This window comes from Synchiropus splendidus, chromosome 15, assembly GCF_027744825.2.
Source record: "Synchiropus splendidus isolate RoL2022-P1 chromosome 15, RoL_Sspl_1.0, whole genome shotgun sequence".
Taxonomy (NCBI): Eukaryota; Metazoa; Chordata; class Actinopteri; order Syngnathiformes; family Callionymidae; genus Synchiropus; species Synchiropus splendidus.
The window spans coordinates 2,492,054-2,508,968 of NC_071348.1; the positions used below are offsets into that span (position 1 = coordinate 2,492,054).

The following is a 16,915-nucleotide window of genomic DNA, read 5'->3' on the forward strand; positions in this document are numbered from 1 at the left end:
CCATGGTGAGGTGGGAAAAGGTCGTGGACCACAGTAGGTGGGCCATAGCAACACGGTGAGACTTCGGACGGTCTGTGAGGACAGTGACTGGGGTTGGACGCAGTTGTTCGGGTCGGAGGGTTCAGGAAGTGCACAGGAGCCACGCGGCCGCCATCTTTAAATCTTTAAATAGACTCATTGATCCAGCACCCTCCCCTCCCCCACACCAGACCTGGCGGCTGCAGGGTCTTTAACCCCCCACTGGCCCCTGTCTGCCGCTGTCTGCCGGGCACATGAAGGGGGGCCACGGTTGGAAGACGATGTGCTCAGAGACGGTGGTGGCAGCGCCGTGGTTGCCATAGCAATAGCAAAGCAAATGGTCAACAATATTTTATTCAGACTTGTGAACAAACCCGTAACTAACCCACAGTTCCTATGGTCAGGTGAGGTCAGAGGTCACATGGTCCTGGAGCGAACCAATCCAAGCACAGCGGCCCTCTCATCCAGCGTGTGTGTGTGTGTCTGCAGGTGACGGCGGCCAGACTCCAGGTTTCTCTGGGTCAGAGAAGATGAGTGAGGAGACAAGGAGTCCGGCCTCACGCACACGCACACACGCGCTCCTAAATATACATCGACATGTAAATATTCTGTGTCGAGGCCGCAGTGACCAGCTTCCTGCCAGACAGAATTTAGTAATTGCTGGTCAACAGACACACACACCACACCACACACACTGGGTGTGGTGTGTGTGTCTGTGTGGTGCAGCAGCTCAGTGCGTCTGTGTGCGTTTTCTTGTTTCAAATACACACACACGCGTCCAGAAACCCTGAAGCGCTTGGAGAGCGTCCTCCTCTCATCCGTCTCCTGCCTTTTCCTCCTCCTCCTTCTTCTCCTTCACTTTCACTGATGACCTTTTTGACACTTTCTTTTCTCCAAACTCCTTTTGTGCATCCTTTCGCTCATTTAAAGATTCCTTCTTGGTCTCCTCCTTTGTTCCCTTGCTCGACTCCTTCTTGGTCTCCTTCTTGGTCTCCTCCTTCGTTCCCTTGCTTGACTCCTTCTTGGTCTCCTCCTTTGTTCCCTTGCTCGACTCCTTCTTAGATTCCTTCTTGGTTTCCTCCTTTGTGTCCTTGCTTGACTCCTTCTTCATCTCCTCCTTTGTCTCCCTCTTTGCCACCTTGACAACGTCCTGTGTTTTCTCATTAACCAGTGCCTCCCTCGGCTCCTTGACCTCCTTCTCTTTTTCTACAGGAGAGAATAAAGTGAGTCAATTCCAAATGTTGCGTTACACTCGTGTGTGTGTGTGTGTGTGTGTGTGGCAGCAGGTATTGGCAGCCGTTTAAGTCTAATTAGTAACAAGTCTCCTGTCGTCTGAACGACTTCAGTTGTCAACCCGTCTGTCTCTCTCTCTCTCTCACACACACACCCACACACATTGGAGCTTCAGCAGCACCTGTTGCATTACAAAGGACCCCCAAGTGGCCCCCACTGCTCGCAGCCCCTCCTGAATAAACCGTCTCAGTGATAAGACAACGGTTGCTGGCAACAATGAGACGCTGCTCTTATCTCCCTGAGACCGGAGGAAGACGTGTGTGTGTGTGTGTGTGTGTGTGTCAGTCTCGCGGTGGATTACTGTCATGTTGACTGTCTACAGCACTAAAACCATCGTGGATTTGTGCGACTCCAGTTTGAAGTGTGTTTGAGTCTAAACTTTCTCATCATCAACACATGCGTGCAAGTGGAGCCGCCGTGACCTCAGACGCACAGAGCCACCTGGCTCTCACCGAGCAGGTCACGTGACCCCACAGGAGCGATTAACGGTGATCTCCGGTATCACGCTCGCCGGTTGGTAAGCAGGTCCCGTGCAGGCTTCCCAGAGTCTACAGGAAACTGTTGGTTCCTCTGGACAAAAACAAAACCACAGCCACAAAAGTCCACGACAAGATAAGAAACCAGTCGACACTATCAGTGGCCACTTCAAAGTTTGTTAGCTTGTTAGCATTCAGCTGCACACAGCCGAGTCAAAACACAGTCTCCTCAGTTGATCCCAGCTGATAGTGCGTGCGCCTGTGTGTACCTGCTCCAGCTGTACTCAGGAGGACCCATTCTTGGAAACACACCTTCTTGTGGGGACATTTTTTTGCAGGTCCCCATGAAGACTTCATTGTAACTTGGTGATTCTAACTGGGTGCCTGTCTGGTTCAGGTGAGCCATGTGTTTAGGGGGAGAGGTCCTCACAAGGAGAGCAGTACAAGTGTGTGAACATGTGTGGGCAGCGTGAGCATGCGTTTGTTGAAGTGCGTTTGTGTGTTGGAAGACAACAAGAGAAGCTTCCACAGACGTGACCACGAGCATCGCTCTGGGTGTGGCCTCATTCCCGCGGTGGCCAAGATATTTTCTCTCTGCTCAGCTACGCCCTGCCGCTCTCCCCCATATACACACACACACGACATGGAGCGACACTCACAATCCAGCCATTTAGCAAAAGTCACGTCCCAACAAAGACGCAAGGCGATGCCAACACGCCAAAGGCCTGGCGATGTGGGTCAGTGCTGGACCTCAGACACACATGACTCCAGACGGAGCCTGAAGACAAACAGTGTGTTTTCCTCATTTGCTCATCCTGCTGCCGAACCCTCTGGTCCCCACTGCTGAGTGTGTGTGTGTCTATGTCAGAAGTGTTCGTTTGCAGCAGTGACTGTTTATGCGTGCTCCATTCTCATGTCCTCTGATGTGGCCTGCTGTGTTGAGCTGAGTGCGTCTGGGTGGAGAACAGTTTCATGACAGTTTGGGAAGATCAACAGTGTGCTACACACACATACGCGCACGCACGCACGCACGCTGATGATGCCTGGTTCTGATGCAGAGGCCCATCTGACCCAAGCTGCGACTCTGGTGCCCACGTGACTGAACACACACACACACATTATAAACGACCTGCTCTGGTTGACTGTTGCTTGTTCAGTGCCAGTGTGAAAGGAAGTGTGTGAGCGTGTGTGTCTGTCAGGATTAAGCTGGAATGTTCAAGCTTCCTGTCGTTTATTTGCCGTCACATCTGAGGTGAAATCAAATATCGCGTGGACAATAGAGGCGTGAATTACCGTGATCCATGGCTCTGACTGCAGGAACTCACCACCAGCCTCACACCCCCTCACCCTCACCCCGACCCCCCACAGATGGACCACAGTTGATTCCCAGGTTTGGGATTGTTGCAGTCCATCGTGGGTTCCAGGGACTTTTCCTTGGCCTCTAAACCAGAACCATAATGTTGGCTGTGTTCCGGTCACCTCTGGGTCTTGGGCACCACAGCACAGACAGACACGCAGCACTGGGTCACCGACAACTGTCTTGGGAAGCTGCTTGCGAAACGGTCCAATCTGGTCCAACACCAGGAAGTCTGACTCGCCACTTTCTGTACATGGAGAACGGGGGGTGGCCCCTGGGTGTCAGAGTAAACTTCAGTAACCATGAAGAACAAGTCACTCCAGAGCTGCTTCTGGCTCTTTGATGGGTTAGTCGTCAGAGAAGAACCCGGAGAGCAGCTGCTATTATCTTCTGACCATCTCGCCCTCGGTTCAGGATGAGCCTGTGTGTGTGTGTGTGTGTGAAGCGTGCGCTCATCGGCAGGTCACGTCTGGGTCAATCTCTCTGGCTCCAGCACTTCCCTGTTTTAACCCTTCAGATTCCCAGGCTGCCTCTCTCTCACACAGGCTCTGGCTGTGGCGCGGCACTAGCCCGGTTAGCTTGGTCGCTGAGTGATGGATGGTTCTGCTTCTGGTCCCACTGGGAGCTCCTCTCTTCATGACTGTCTGTCGCCGCACACGCACACACGGCTTTGAAGTGAGTGTGTGGATATGTGTGTAGGAATGCTCACCACATATAATCTCACCTCAGTGATCCCACCACAGTCATTTCAATTTGTCTGAGAATCATCTCGAACCGATGAAACATGCAGACGCGCGCGTGCACACACACACGCGCGTGCTCGTACATGTTATGTTATGATGTGATGTTCTGTGAGGACCTCTCACGGTTTCCCCAGCCTCTCCCCCTAAACCTGAACATCCAACACACACTCATGGCTCACCTGAACCAGGGCTCTGAACCCAATTTAAATTGAATTATAATCTCCCAGTTATTTGAAATTTTAATCCTAAAATTGAGGCTTAACCTCATTGGGACCAGCAAAGGCTCCCCACAAATAACCCCAAATAGCAAAAGGTCCCCATAAGGAGGTGTGTTTCCAAGAATTGGTAACCAGAAGTATTGCTATAAATGTTCCCCCACACACTCTCACTGAAGTGTCGCTGCAGACCTTCCACTTACAAGTGAAAAGAGCGAGTGTGGAGCATCTGAACCTGAACCCTGCCACTACAAACAGCAACTGGCGTGTAAACACACACAGCAAAACACATACAGCAGGTACACACACTCACCGCAAACACACACCCCCATAATGGCCCAGACAGACATGCAGTGTCATAAACATTTACACGAGACCTCTCACACCACAAACCAAAGAAAATAGCTTTGTGTGTGTGTGTGTGTGTGTGTGTGTGTGTGTGTGTGTGTGTGTGTAGTTGACTGGGTCAATCTGATGGATCTCCCCTCCAATAAACAACCTTTAAAACATCAGTTGTTGGCATCTTTGTCACGACCGTTGCTTTTAAAGTGAAGTTCATCATCATCATCACCGTCACAGTTCCCTTCATCATCGACAGCCTCCGCTTGAGCGCCACCATGAGGATCTGGCTGGATCATCTCGATTGGGACCCGGATTAAAGTCAACACAGTGACTGCCAATCAAGCGGAGGGAGCGCCGTGATGGATGTTGTTTCTGGATCATGTGACCTGCGGCATCTGCTGACACTGGGAAAGGAAGCGCACAGGTCCAGTGGCTTCCACAAACATGTGGTACCTATTGGGGTCTGCACGGACCACGGGGTTGGGGGGAGTGTGTGTGTGTGTGTGTGTGTGGAGGGGGGTCCTCTTGGGCCGCTGTGGAAAAGTATACTCTACAATTCATTGCTTCCTTCTCGCCAAATTAAAGGTCCCTTGTTAAAATGGAGAGTTGTAGGGGGCGGAGAGAAACAAAAGGTTCTTTATTACAGATCCAGATCTGGAACAAACCTGACGGCAGCCCTGTCCTGTGGGCCCAGGGACTCCAGACATGAGTAGAGACCCGGGCCTGACCTGGTCTGACCAGCAGCTCCAGAACAAAGCGCCTGCGCCAGTGACAGGTGGCGCTTCTGAGCTGGAGCTCATCAGCGATTTAGAACCTGCTGTCACTGGATCCAGGTGGATTTAAAGGCGGTGTGATGTTGGCCTCCCAGCCGCCGGCGGGACACGGACCTGGATTTAGTTCTGGATCCCAGCAGTTATTTCAGGAGGAACATCTGAGAGAGCAGCTGTAATTTTCTCCACCAGCCGCAGCCACGGAACCAGAACTCAAACATGCAACTAAGTCTAAAAGTGTTTCGGCGGGTTTGTGTTCCAGGATTAGACCCGACGACCCCCCGAGGGCTGCGTGTTTGTCTCTGCACGGTGGTGAGGTGGTTGCACCGTAACCTCACCGGATTCACACACGCCTGACAGGAGATGGAGGTCAGCGCTTGAAGACTGACAGGCAAGTGGGTAACAAGTTGTTTAATGTATTTGCTGTTCGGGCCATTTCTGCCTTCAAGATCACCCAGTGTTTGTCTTTGGACATGATGGACACACACACAACACACAGTCCTCACTGCCCCCACACTTCCAGCTTCACTTTTAAATATTTGACTTTCCGTCTAAGGGCTCACTCAGCCCACTGTGTATGTGTGTGTACCTGGTTTAGCTATACAATTCTTGGAAATACACCTACTAGTGGGGACATTTTTGCCAGTGCCCACAAGGTTATGCCTTAATTTGAGGATTAAATCATCAAAATAACTGGGTGATTCTAACAGGGTTCCAGTCCTGGTTAAGGTGAGCCATGTGTTAAGGGGGAGAGGCTGGGGAAAGGGTGATGGCCAGGAGGGAACCTCACAATGTCCCCCACAAGGGTTTGTGGACGTGTGTGAGTTTGTGTGTGTGTGTGTCCACAGATGCTGATCACCTTTCTTTACTTTCTTTGGCGGCTTCATGATCTTTGTCGCCTCTTGCTGGACCTCCTCCACGTCACCTGCTGTCTCCCCATCAGGCTCCACCCCCCCTGAGGAAACAGGAAATGCTTCTAGGGACAGGACTGGTACCGGCCCGAGTCCCCGGACCTCTATCAACAGCGCTGGGATTGCACAGCTCTCCAGCTGGGCAGTTGCAAACTACAGAGCAGGAGTGTGTGTCTCACCAGGAGCAGCCAGGTTCTGAACCTGAGCGGGAAGGGGCACATTGGTCTCAGAGGCCAGTGAGAGGCGCCCTCCTTTGCCGATGCGCTCACACAGCAGGGTGATGTGCTTTTTCAGGCGGGTGGTGTCGCGAGGCAGGCCGAGAAGCGGCCCTCCGGTCTGGGCCAGGGAGGTGGCCTGGTCCTTCGGGCTCCGGGACAGGCAAGAGCGCAGCAGATGAGCCACCGCGGCGTCGCAGCTCTCCTCCCAGCCCTGCACATGGATGAGGAAAAAAACAAGTCTGTGTGTGTCTCCGTGGGTGAGTGTGCACGCCCGTGTGTGAGAGCAGGGTCAGAGATGTCCAGACTGATATCTGCAGCTGATAACAGATCAGAATAATGTTCTTTGTCTCTTATTTCAACATGTGTTGACAGGTACACTCCCCTCTCCTCCTCCCCCCCCCCCCCCCCCCACCTCCTCCTCCTCCCCTAAGATGCCATAATGACAGTGATCCTGGTGATAATGATGATGACAGAGACACAGAGGAGACATAAGGGGCCAAATGATGACAGAGAGGAGCTTCATTGAAACACTCTAGGAGGAGCAGCAGGAGGAGTGAAAGAGAGAGCTTTGCCCTTCATGTACCAGTTGTGGGGTGTCCTGCAGCAGGGGCAGCAGCGTGGCCTCCAGGATCTTCGACTGTTCTGGGGTCAGATTCTGCCACAGTGTCGTGAGCAGCACCAGCAGGTAGGTGGCGCTGCGCAGACGGACAAACGCCTCGTCCAACTGCTGCTGGTTTTCCTGTGCCGCGTCCGCCAGCACCATTACCTGGAAGAGAAGGTAGAGGTCGGCTGAGTCCTGGCTCCGGGAGGTCAGGAATGAGGGTTCACATGACCTCTGACCCCAGACCAAGGTCGATCCCTCCATCAGAGGAGGACCAGAGGAGAAACGAGAGAGTGAGAGCAGAGGTGACAGCAGAGCCAAGACTAATGGACACGCACGCACGCACCCCAGAAAATAACTTTTCTACCTATTCATTTTTGAACCAAATGACTCCATGAATCGCTACGGTGCTCACAAATTCAGAAAAGGCACGACTGCAATACAACACACACATATAGGAGCCGAGAACCCAGCCCCTCCCACAAGTGTGTGTGCAGTGAAGGGCTTCATTGTTGGCAGTGGTGGGACTTTACAGTGATTGATGCCAGCTGAGAGAACACAAAAGACAAGTTCACACACCGCATCGTGAACACACACAGACTCACTAATAGAAAAATACACGTTCAAGATACAGGCAGACACTGTCACCATGACCACCTCACGCACACGCCTCACCACGCTGACACTGGTCTGCAGACATCATGTTCACAAGTGGACCCGCTTCTGGTTCTGCCAGAGCACTGGACCGCTTCCAGGCTTTCTGCTGGTGAGTCAGACAGGAAACCACCACGTGAAGCCGATAGATTATTTTGGGCAGAGCCTTCGAGGAAATGAAGGAAGTCCAAGAGTGACAGAAGCGGTGTGAAGGTGAGGCAGAGGACAGGCGGGGGAGCGACCGGCGTTCCTGATCAGGAGCAGCAGGAGTGACGGCCCGATCAAATCCCTCTGTTCCACCCTGACTGACTTCCAGGCTCCTGGCTTTCACAGTGTGTGTGACTGCGTGTGTGTGCAGAGGGTATTCACACAGTCGGATGAGGTCCAGACACGTGCGGGTGCACACCATGTGAGGCTCTCACACTTGTGGGTTCAGACGAATCTCTTTTGGTGACATGTGGGTTGAGAGCACTGTTTCTACTGGGTTGTGCGAACCAGTTCTGTGAGGCTAGTGCCACCTGCTGTCCCACCGAACTCCTCTGAGTTGTGTGTGTCCATGCATGTGCATGCTGGAGTGTGTGTGTGGGACGTGTGTTTAGTCTGAAGCCAAATATAGTCTCCTGGAAAAGAAGGCCTATAATCACACTTTCTCTCGACTCATCACTCTCAAGCGCTCACACACCACTGTTCAGGCATCACAGACAGAAGAGTGGAGTACTGTGAGTACAGCCTCCTCAAGGCTGACATCAGGATGAAAGGGCTGTTTAATGAAAGCAGCAGGAAGGTCGTGGGCTCTAATCCCACAGCGGGACAAATTTCCAACATGGAGAACTGATTAAGCCCAGCAGGTGGCGCTGAGAGTGAAATGGAGGGCAGGAGGAATCGCTTAGCAGGTCATTCTGGTCTACCTGTCTGTGAGCGTTGTGTATTTCTGCTTGTCTCTGTGTGTGTGTGACAGAGAGCATGTGGAAATGTGTGTGTTCCTGCGCGGGGAAGAGGAAGTTTCTCAGTCTCAAAGGTCCTCACGGAGACACACACACAGGAGGACAGGGGCTGCTGGTGGTCCGGCTCTCACTGGGCTCTGTGTTGAAACTAGAAGGTAAATCACGCTGCCATCTCAGGAGCCTCCATTAGGGGCCCCTAGGGCCACCAGTCAGCCTGTCAGTCACCACGTCAGTCGGGCCCCTCCCCAGCGTTTGAACGGGTAATTACAGGGAGAGTCACTGCGCTTGGTCTTTTCACAAACCCTCCAAGTGCAGCACTAATGCTAACACTAACAAACAGCAGCGTTTTACCAGGAGAGGAAAGCCTTTGCACCAACTGCTCAGTCTGGGCGAGTGGCTCACCTCTGGCACTGATCCATCACACTGTTAGAGCTAAATCATAATGGCCGCCGTCATCGTCACACCACCCGCTTCATCATCCAGCCGTTCAAAGTGGCAGTGGAAGTTGGGAATTTGTGAAGTGCGCACTAAACTGCTGAGCAGATCAGAACACTGGCATGAATTTTTGATGAGGAGTGATGGTCAATAGCTTCCATTCTGGCTGCAGTGTAGATTACTGAGTGTCTAGAGTGTCGGCAGGTTCCCGCTCAGCCGCCACTGATGGCGGGAAAGTGACGAGCTGATGATGATATTGATGACTGTGCAAATACTGATGACAATAGTGACAATAGTGATCTCCTCATGAGATCATTTGATCATTTGACACTGACATGTCTCAGCTGAGCAGAACCATCCGGCCTCGCACGCGGTGCTCTTCTGACCTGACTGTAGGTGGAGTCCAGAAGCATGTCCAGGTTCTGAAGCGGTGCCGGGGTCTTGTCTTTGAAACGGGTCAGGAGGCGACGCTGAATGGCTCTGAACTGGACAGCTCGCTCAGAGAGCAGATCCTGGTTCTGCTGAGCACTGACGCGTAGCTAACACAAACACACACACACTCAGCTATTATAATGTCACTGGTGCACTAATGTCAACGTAACCTCTCCAATTCGACTGGATGTACGCTCACCTGGAAGTGATGATCCACAGACATGAAGTAGTCCTGCAGAGGCAGGGGGCCACTGAAGCTCTTCTTCAAGTCTTTGACTCCCATCCTGGAGAAATGCTGATCCAATCTGAGGAGCAGCTGCTGTACCACCAACCACATGTCCTCGAAGACATCGCTCTGCACACGGTAGCGCTCTGCCGTGCACACACACAGATATGAGTGGCGGTGGACAAAATGGCTGCAGGATCAGGAGACTCACGTGAGGACTTGGACGCCACCACAGCGACCTTTGCTCCTGACAGCAGCTGCAGAGACAAGCTGTTGGCATCCTTCTCCTCAGACTCGGGAGCGAACTCTGCAGAGAGTCAGGACGATGACGGGAGGTTTTGGTGACCAAACGAAGGTCTGTGTGTGTGTGTGTGTGTGTGCGTCACCTGGGAAGATGGCACTCAGGTCAACGGGTGGCTTGTTGGTTTCCAAGGTGATCTTGAACTTGGGAGACTTGGTGGGTGTGGTGGCGACACACACCAGTGTGAGAGGAAGGCTGAACCTGGACTGAAGAACTCGCGGTACTCCTGAGAGAGCGATACATTTCGGCATCTTTCATTCCGTGCTGTACAGGCACATCATCAGTGACATCACTTCCTGCTTGTGTAATTCACGTTGAAATCAGAACCAACGGTAACAAATGCTTATGCTATGGATGGCCCACGCCGTCTGCTCACTGTCAGTGGAAGTTCACCTGAACTGAGTGAGACTTCCTGCAGCCAACCACCAGTCAGAAACATCAGCGGTGAGTTCCAGTTGGATCTGAAAATAGTTTAGATGGAGGCACGGTGGGAGTGTGTGCTCCTGTGCTTCTATCTTAGTAAGAACCAGTGTGAGTTTTTAACCAACACAGAGAGGACATTTTTGGGAAGTGAGAACATTTGCACTTCTTCGTTTGAGGTTGCTATATGTCATTATAATTAGGTTTAAGTTTGGTTAAGAGCAATGGTTAAGTTTAGCCATTTGTTTTGGACGGCTAAATTTAGGGTGAGAGGCTGGGGATGGTGTGTGTGTGTGTGTGTGTGTGTGTATGTGTGTGTGAGCCCACCTAGGATTACAGAACATCCTATTCTGTATCAAAGCTCACAAACTCGACTAGACTAAAACAAACACTGCTGACGACGAGGATCACTGCTGTGTGTGTGAGAGTGTGAGTGTGTGTGTGTGTGTACTCATGCCAAGTATCACATTACAGGAACATAAACAGTCGGCAGCAGTCCCTTCCTGTATATGTTGTACAAGTGTGTGAGTGTATGTGTGTGTGAGCATGTGTGTGTGTGTGTGTGTGTGTGTGTGCGCCTCACCTTCAGGGCTAAGATCTAAAAAGTGGAAGAGAAAAATGGAAGTCAAACATGATGACGCTTTAATGGGCCTGGTCTAAGGAAGTTCAGGGATCACAGGACTAAGTGGGAGATTTCAGGATGAGACTGAGATTCTGGGATCAGACCTGCTCTATAGCAGACTTAAGTTCTACTGACGAGATCAGGTCCTGGTGAGCTCAAGATCATTAGAAACAGCGTGATGCTGGGGTTTTTAGGTTCCGCTTCCATGACTGGACTGCAGCCAAACGGCAGAACTTCAAATGTGCTATGTGGAAAACCTTGCAAAGATGCAGAAGTTTGGACCAGAACCTGGAGCACTAGCTTGTTCTCACACCTCATCTGGTGCCCTGGTGAAACAGGGTGCTAGGTGTGGCAAAGTGTGAGCAAGGCCGGTCCGGCTCTCACCTGTCGGCAGGCAGAAGGTCACAGTCACGTCTCCACTCAGGTCGGCGGGTGGATAGTGTCCATGGAGAGAAACGGAGAACTTCACCATACTACACGCTCCGACACCTGTGGAGCCGAGGAAATGGTTTTGTGTCACTTCCTGTCAACTTATCCACCGACCCCTCCCCCGAAGTCTTCAGTCAGCAGCAGCTTTTAACCTCTGCTCCTGCCGGTCACTCTGGTCAGACCCTCTAAGTACTTTAAGTGTTCTCAGCTCCATTAAGATCAACAAACAAGAGACACCAAGTCATCCGTGGTTCTCCTCCTCCTCTCTGGTCTGCTGCACCTCCTGCTCCATCCAGGCACATCAGGACAGGCAGAGGTCAGCATGGAGTGACCTGAAGGGGCCCATCGCAGCGCTCAACTCTTTTACGCCACATTAACCTGCGAACACCGTCTCCAGCCAAAACAAACAGCACAAAGGGGACGGCAACACTCCACTTCTCCTGGGCAGTGTGTGAGTGACCTGCAGCTCCTGACCTGTCATGACTCCTCACATTAGCAAGGGTGTGTTACTGCGCCACACAAGACAAACTCTCTACATAGACTCTCTACTCTCTACACTTTTACTTATGCTCCAGAGTTGGATAAAGCAAAACAACGCAAAACTGATTCAAACTCATTCAACTTTTATCTGACTTGCTTTGATATTTCTTACCGGCAACTGATAATGGGAATGGAGAACTAATTAATTAATAAGCATGTCATGATATTATGATATGCCATGATATCAACCCAGAGACCAGGGGCCATTTCAAGTAGCAAGTTTAACAAACTCTGTGTCAATACCAGAATTGTGAGTTGACAAACTCCAGTAAAAAAGTAAAACTGTTTCATTGCAGTCAAGTTTCCCTCAGGCTTCACAAACTCAGGGTCTTCACTAAAGCGGCCTCCTGAAATGGGCCTCTGGACCTGTCCATTGGTTCATCCCCTCAGTCATGAGCGACCTGGAAGAACCAGGACTCAGATAGCAGTGGGTTGGTGTATCGTAAAACTGATGGATGGAGTTTCCCTTGGAGAAAGGAGGAGGTCTTGGGTCAGAGCGAGTTTCACCTGTGGCTTGAATTCACTTGATCACTAACAATGATATATGCACCAGTAGACATAAGAGTATGTTTGTGTGTGGACTGACCTAAAGGCTCCAAGACAAACTGGTCATGTGTGACTCTGAGAGGAGGATGAACGCTGATGGTCACTTTTGGTCTCTGAACAGCCTGACTAGCCTTCACCGTGACCTGGAAGATTCAACAGGACATCATCTCTGCCGCTTCATGTTACCAACTAATGAGAACTCACCTGGACGCTCACCGATGGGACAGACAAACCACCCATATCCTGGACCAGCGCTTGCTGCAGAGACACACCACGGCTCATGAAGCTTGTTGATGTGTGTGTGTGTATGTGTTTGCAGGTGTGTGAAAGACCTACAGACGGGTGGTCCATGCTGGGTGACACAGCAACATTGACGGTCACTTCATCCTCAGTGCCACTTTTTGGCAGAATGTCTGGGACAAATGTAAACAGTTAGCAAACACAGCAGTACTGTTTAGTTCAAAGGTAACACTTACCCTGAGTCCTGCTGACCTCCCTGATGACCTTCTGCAGTTCTTTCATCTTGGCCTCCACCTGCTCGTAGTCCACTTCCCGAGCATCCACCTTCGGGGTGGAGAAGAACGAGGGGTCCGTCCCCATGTAGGAGCAGGCCAGGTGACCGTCCGAGCTTAGACTAACTACCACCCCTTTCAAATCCCTAAGGACAGGAAACACAGAGTCTAGACTCATTTCCTCCACTAGATGTCACCAGCATTGTTTGACTTACACAAAATTTGCCAGTTTGATGGTGACCGGCACAAAAGGCAGCTGAGCCGCCCACTTCAGGGTCACGTCCTGGTAGACTAGCAGCATGTTGGTATGGTTGCCCAGCAACATGTTGGTCGTCCCATCACTCACTGGTGCACAGCGAAACATGAAAGCAGGAGACAATAGAGTGACCACAAACTCTATTTATTGCCCAGAAGTAGGCATCCGGACGAGTGAGCACCTGAGGCGTAAGGGAAGAAGCAGCTTGGGTTGAATTCCAACTTCTTCATGAAGCGAATTTGACCGTTGTCCCGGAGACAATAGAGGTTTCTCTCGCCGAGGACAAAGATGGAGGAACTTGAGTGAGAGAAGGACGGCACACAGATGTCCAGAGCTTGCTCACCAAGAACCAGAACCCAGTCAGGCTGAGGAGGGTCCAAATATTAAAGCACACACATGTCGACAGAGGCAGGAGTAAGAAGTCACTTACGCTCAGCCTTTTCCCTCCACTCTTGATTGGCATGTCTGGATCCTGCCGTGTGTCTGCATCTGAGGCCACAGCCAAGGTCTCATATCTGACACACAGAGACCATGGTTACATCACTATCATCATGGGTGTTGTCAGCAGTGACTCGGAAACAGAGACTCTGGGCCTGCAGTTCCTCTGCATAGCTTCATGTTCAGGTCCTCCTGTTTTGGGTGCATCTGCTTCACAGAATCGTGTGTATAAAAGACTGCAGTAACCTCCAACCCTTGAGTCAAGGCAAAAGATTTACGGGTCAGAAGTGGATCGTGAGAAAGGCTGAGCTAAAGTGATACGGTCAAGTGCCAGCAGGGCAACCTTCATCCCACCGTGACCGTCTCCTCGGTAAAAAAATCTGTGAGGGGAAGACTTCACAGCGGTGGTGCTGTCTTCCCCTCTGAGTGTCCAGCTTCCAGAGAAAAACCCTGGAACACTGTCCCATCAGGAGGGGGTGAGGGAAATTGGACGTGGTTGTGATCAGATTTTGCTTGTTGGACGGTGGAGTCAGGTTTTATCTTTTGTTTTGTATCCAGTCACTACTTACTTGAAGCTCTCAAGCTGACGAGCAGAGGACACCGTCAGGAAGCTGTCGGTTCTGTGGTTGTAGACCAGTGGACCTGGTAGCAGGAAACCAGGGAGTGACCTGCAGAAGGAGTAACTGTCCTGCTCAAAGAACGTCAACATGCCGTCCATCGACTGGATGCACAGCGAGTGATGACCTGAGGACAGAGGACACGACTCACCTATCACTTCCCCAGTTTCCCTGCTCAATCTCAGTAAAGAACATGGAAATGATTGTCGAACCACCATCCAGATTTCCATCCAACGACGTCCAGTCGCTCACAAGCTCGCCCTGTGTGTCCCTCTACCCCCTGCCTTAAAATAATCATGGTTCCAGTGTTGGTGTTTGCGTGTGCTACTGAAGTGCTCTTGAGCAATGAGCAAGTTCTTCTCAACAACTTTAATAGCTGAACTCTGAACTTCCTGTTAAGACGACGGGCTGGAATTTCCCTCAAGAACCAACACAAGCCTCTTTCATTCGCGCTGTGTGACTGTGTGCGAGTGTGTGTTCACAGAGTGGGCCCGCACCTCCCCCAAGAGGACACACGCGGCAAGCGCAGCTAAAAACGAAACGTAATGTTCCACACCACCTCTAGATTCCGCGTCACAGTGCTGACCTACTCACGCTGAGAAGCACAAGCTACTCATCACACCTGTTCCATGGGAGTGCGCTGCGTCCAGCAAGTGTCAATGGATTTCTGCTTTCATTCATTTCCATTTCAGCCTCTGGGTGATCGGTCACGCGGCACGCAGGAGCGCTGCTGTGTGTGCCATTTAACACCGACTGATGGGAAACAGACCTCAGACTAACCTCACAGAGTCAGAGCTTGATGAACCCCGGTCATATCTGACCTCTGATTTAATCAGCAGAAACCCGCTGCGTTCAGGTTCGATGGAACAGGCGGCCGTTAATACAATATTTTCTAAATGACTGAGGAATGAGAGAAACCCGACTTAATGTTGTGCCGTTGTTATAATACTTTTTATGAAGTAAAACTACAGAACTTCTGATCGACGGCGTGTTGAAATACACCATGAATATCTTTGCAGCGGTTGCCACCTAGTGGTGTAATATCGTGATGACAACAGCGGTTCACTTCCATAGACAAACAAATCTGAATTCAGAAGATGTGCGGCTGATGTAGTTCCTACCCGTGACGCCTCCAAAAGGGCCAAAGGCCATGTTACATGCCGTCCTCTGAAGGTTGTGCTCATAGACCAGTTTGAGCTGGTATTGGTCGCCATGGTCTACGTTTCCAGACGTTCCTGTACACACACATGAACGCAGAAATAATCAGACACCAATAGCCAAAGGGCTCTGTTCTTGGTCTATTGTTTATTGTTTTTCTTCAAAAATGTTGAGTTTATGTTTGTTGATGAGTGTTTGTTTCACCATTTTGCATCCAGAGCGATTGACAGAACTGAGCAAGTCCTCACCTGACACGGAATAGACAGACAGCTTTCTGGGGTGAAGAACGGCAAGGTGCAGGAGATCAGAACACCTAGGAGGAGGAGACACCCGAGTGAGAAGAAGACCACAGAGCAGTCAGCTGACCTCTCCTGCAAACTGCAAGTAAATCTAATCCGTCCTGAGTCCACAGTGGTCAGGATAATCCAGAGACAGAGGAGGTTCAGATTAATGCCAATGGCAATCAGCCTCAGAGGCAACATCTACCTTGGAAGTCCAAACCCAATGCACCACTGCATAAGGGGTGAATCACTTGACACAGGAAAAAAAAATACAGAACTATCATGCTTCAGTGAGTGCATCTGTACTCACGACACAAACTTTCCCACTTCCACCTGGATAATGGCATTAGGCAGCTGAACCTCCAGAAGCTGAGCTTCTGCTGCACTTTGACCATCTTCCACGTTTCCAGAGCCACGGGGGGCAAAGATGCGCAGCATCCCCATGTAGCTGCCCACCACAATCTTGTCTGAAAAAAACAAAGCCCGGTCACGCTCACGTTTTCTGCTCTGAAGCTGCGAACGGAAGATCACGCACCATGGCCGGTTCCGCTGTTGTCTACATCTCCGACACACACACATCCCTGGTCAAACTCCTCACCCTTGCCCAGCTGGACAGACCACCAGTCTCGGGCCTTGAACAGAGACATGACGAACCTGGGGGGACAAGAATGCACAAGGAAAACAACAAACACCAGAAGTCAGAGTGTTGTTGCTGACAAATTCAATCTCACAGTGTTTACACTGGAGGTTTTTTCTCCGGACTATTACTTTAGTCGACGAGTTCCAACTTCAGTGATTACTATGATCAGTAGAAGGCAGTCATTAGTTAGCACGCACATGCTTTTGCTCTCCATTTCAAATGGGTGGGATTTGCTGGACTTAAAGCTCATCGCTGAATTAGCTCGCTGCTAACGGTCGTTCACACTGCTGAATTGACTGTGGCTTAGCCGGCTCGAACGAAAGGTCGAAACCCAGACATGTACTCACGCTCACCTCAGCGAACTGCTAACGTACAGGAAACCCAAAACCCGGTCAAAATCTCAGTCGGCGACGTTTGTGGCTGTGGCGCTGGAAGCCATGACGCTGTTGTCATGACACTGACGCGGAGCGAGAAGCCTAGCGTGTGTGCGCAGAATCGTGCTGGGAGTGTTTACCCCGAC

General features: G+C 51.1%; 1 protein-coding gene across 3 annotated transcripts; it reads right to left on the bottom strand.

The window, feature by feature from the left end:
- Positions 1-264: 264 nt before the first annotated feature.
- Positions 265-16,914, bottom strand: bbs9 (Bardet-Biedl syndrome 9). 3 transcript variants are annotated; one of them, XM_053888331.1, is made up of 23 exons: positions 16,743-16,860; positions 16,291-16,409; positions 16,066-16,222; positions 15,723-15,787; positions 15,438-15,551; positions 14,269-14,443; positions 13,692-13,776; positions 13,443-13,626; positions 13,221-13,350; positions 12,970-13,151; positions 12,830-12,906; positions 12,698-12,751; positions 12,534-12,636; positions 11,363-11,467; positions 10,940-10,954; positions 10,022-10,162; positions 9,847-9,942; positions 9,609-9,781; positions 9,364-9,516; positions 6,927-7,109; positions 6,305-6,554; positions 6,074-6,169; positions 266-1,224 (listed from the first exon to the last, which is right to left on the bottom strand). In XM_053888331.1, the coding sequence occupies exons 2-23, from the start codon at positions 16,400-16,402 to the stop codon at positions 833-835; spliced, it is 3,042 nt and encodes a 1,013-aa protein (XP_053744306.1). In that variant the 5' UTR covers positions 16,403-16,409; positions 16,743-16,860; the 3' UTR covers positions 266-832. The 3 variants fall into 3 exon arrangements, with proteins under 3 accessions (XP_053744307.1, XP_053744306.1, XP_053744305.1); XM_053888330.1 differs by having other exon boundaries at positions 267-1,224; positions 16,749-16,914; XM_053888332.1 differs by lacking the exon at positions 10,940-10,954 and having other exon boundaries at positions 265-1,224; positions 16,749-16,914.
- Between the last annotated feature and the right edge of the window lies 1 nt (position 16,915).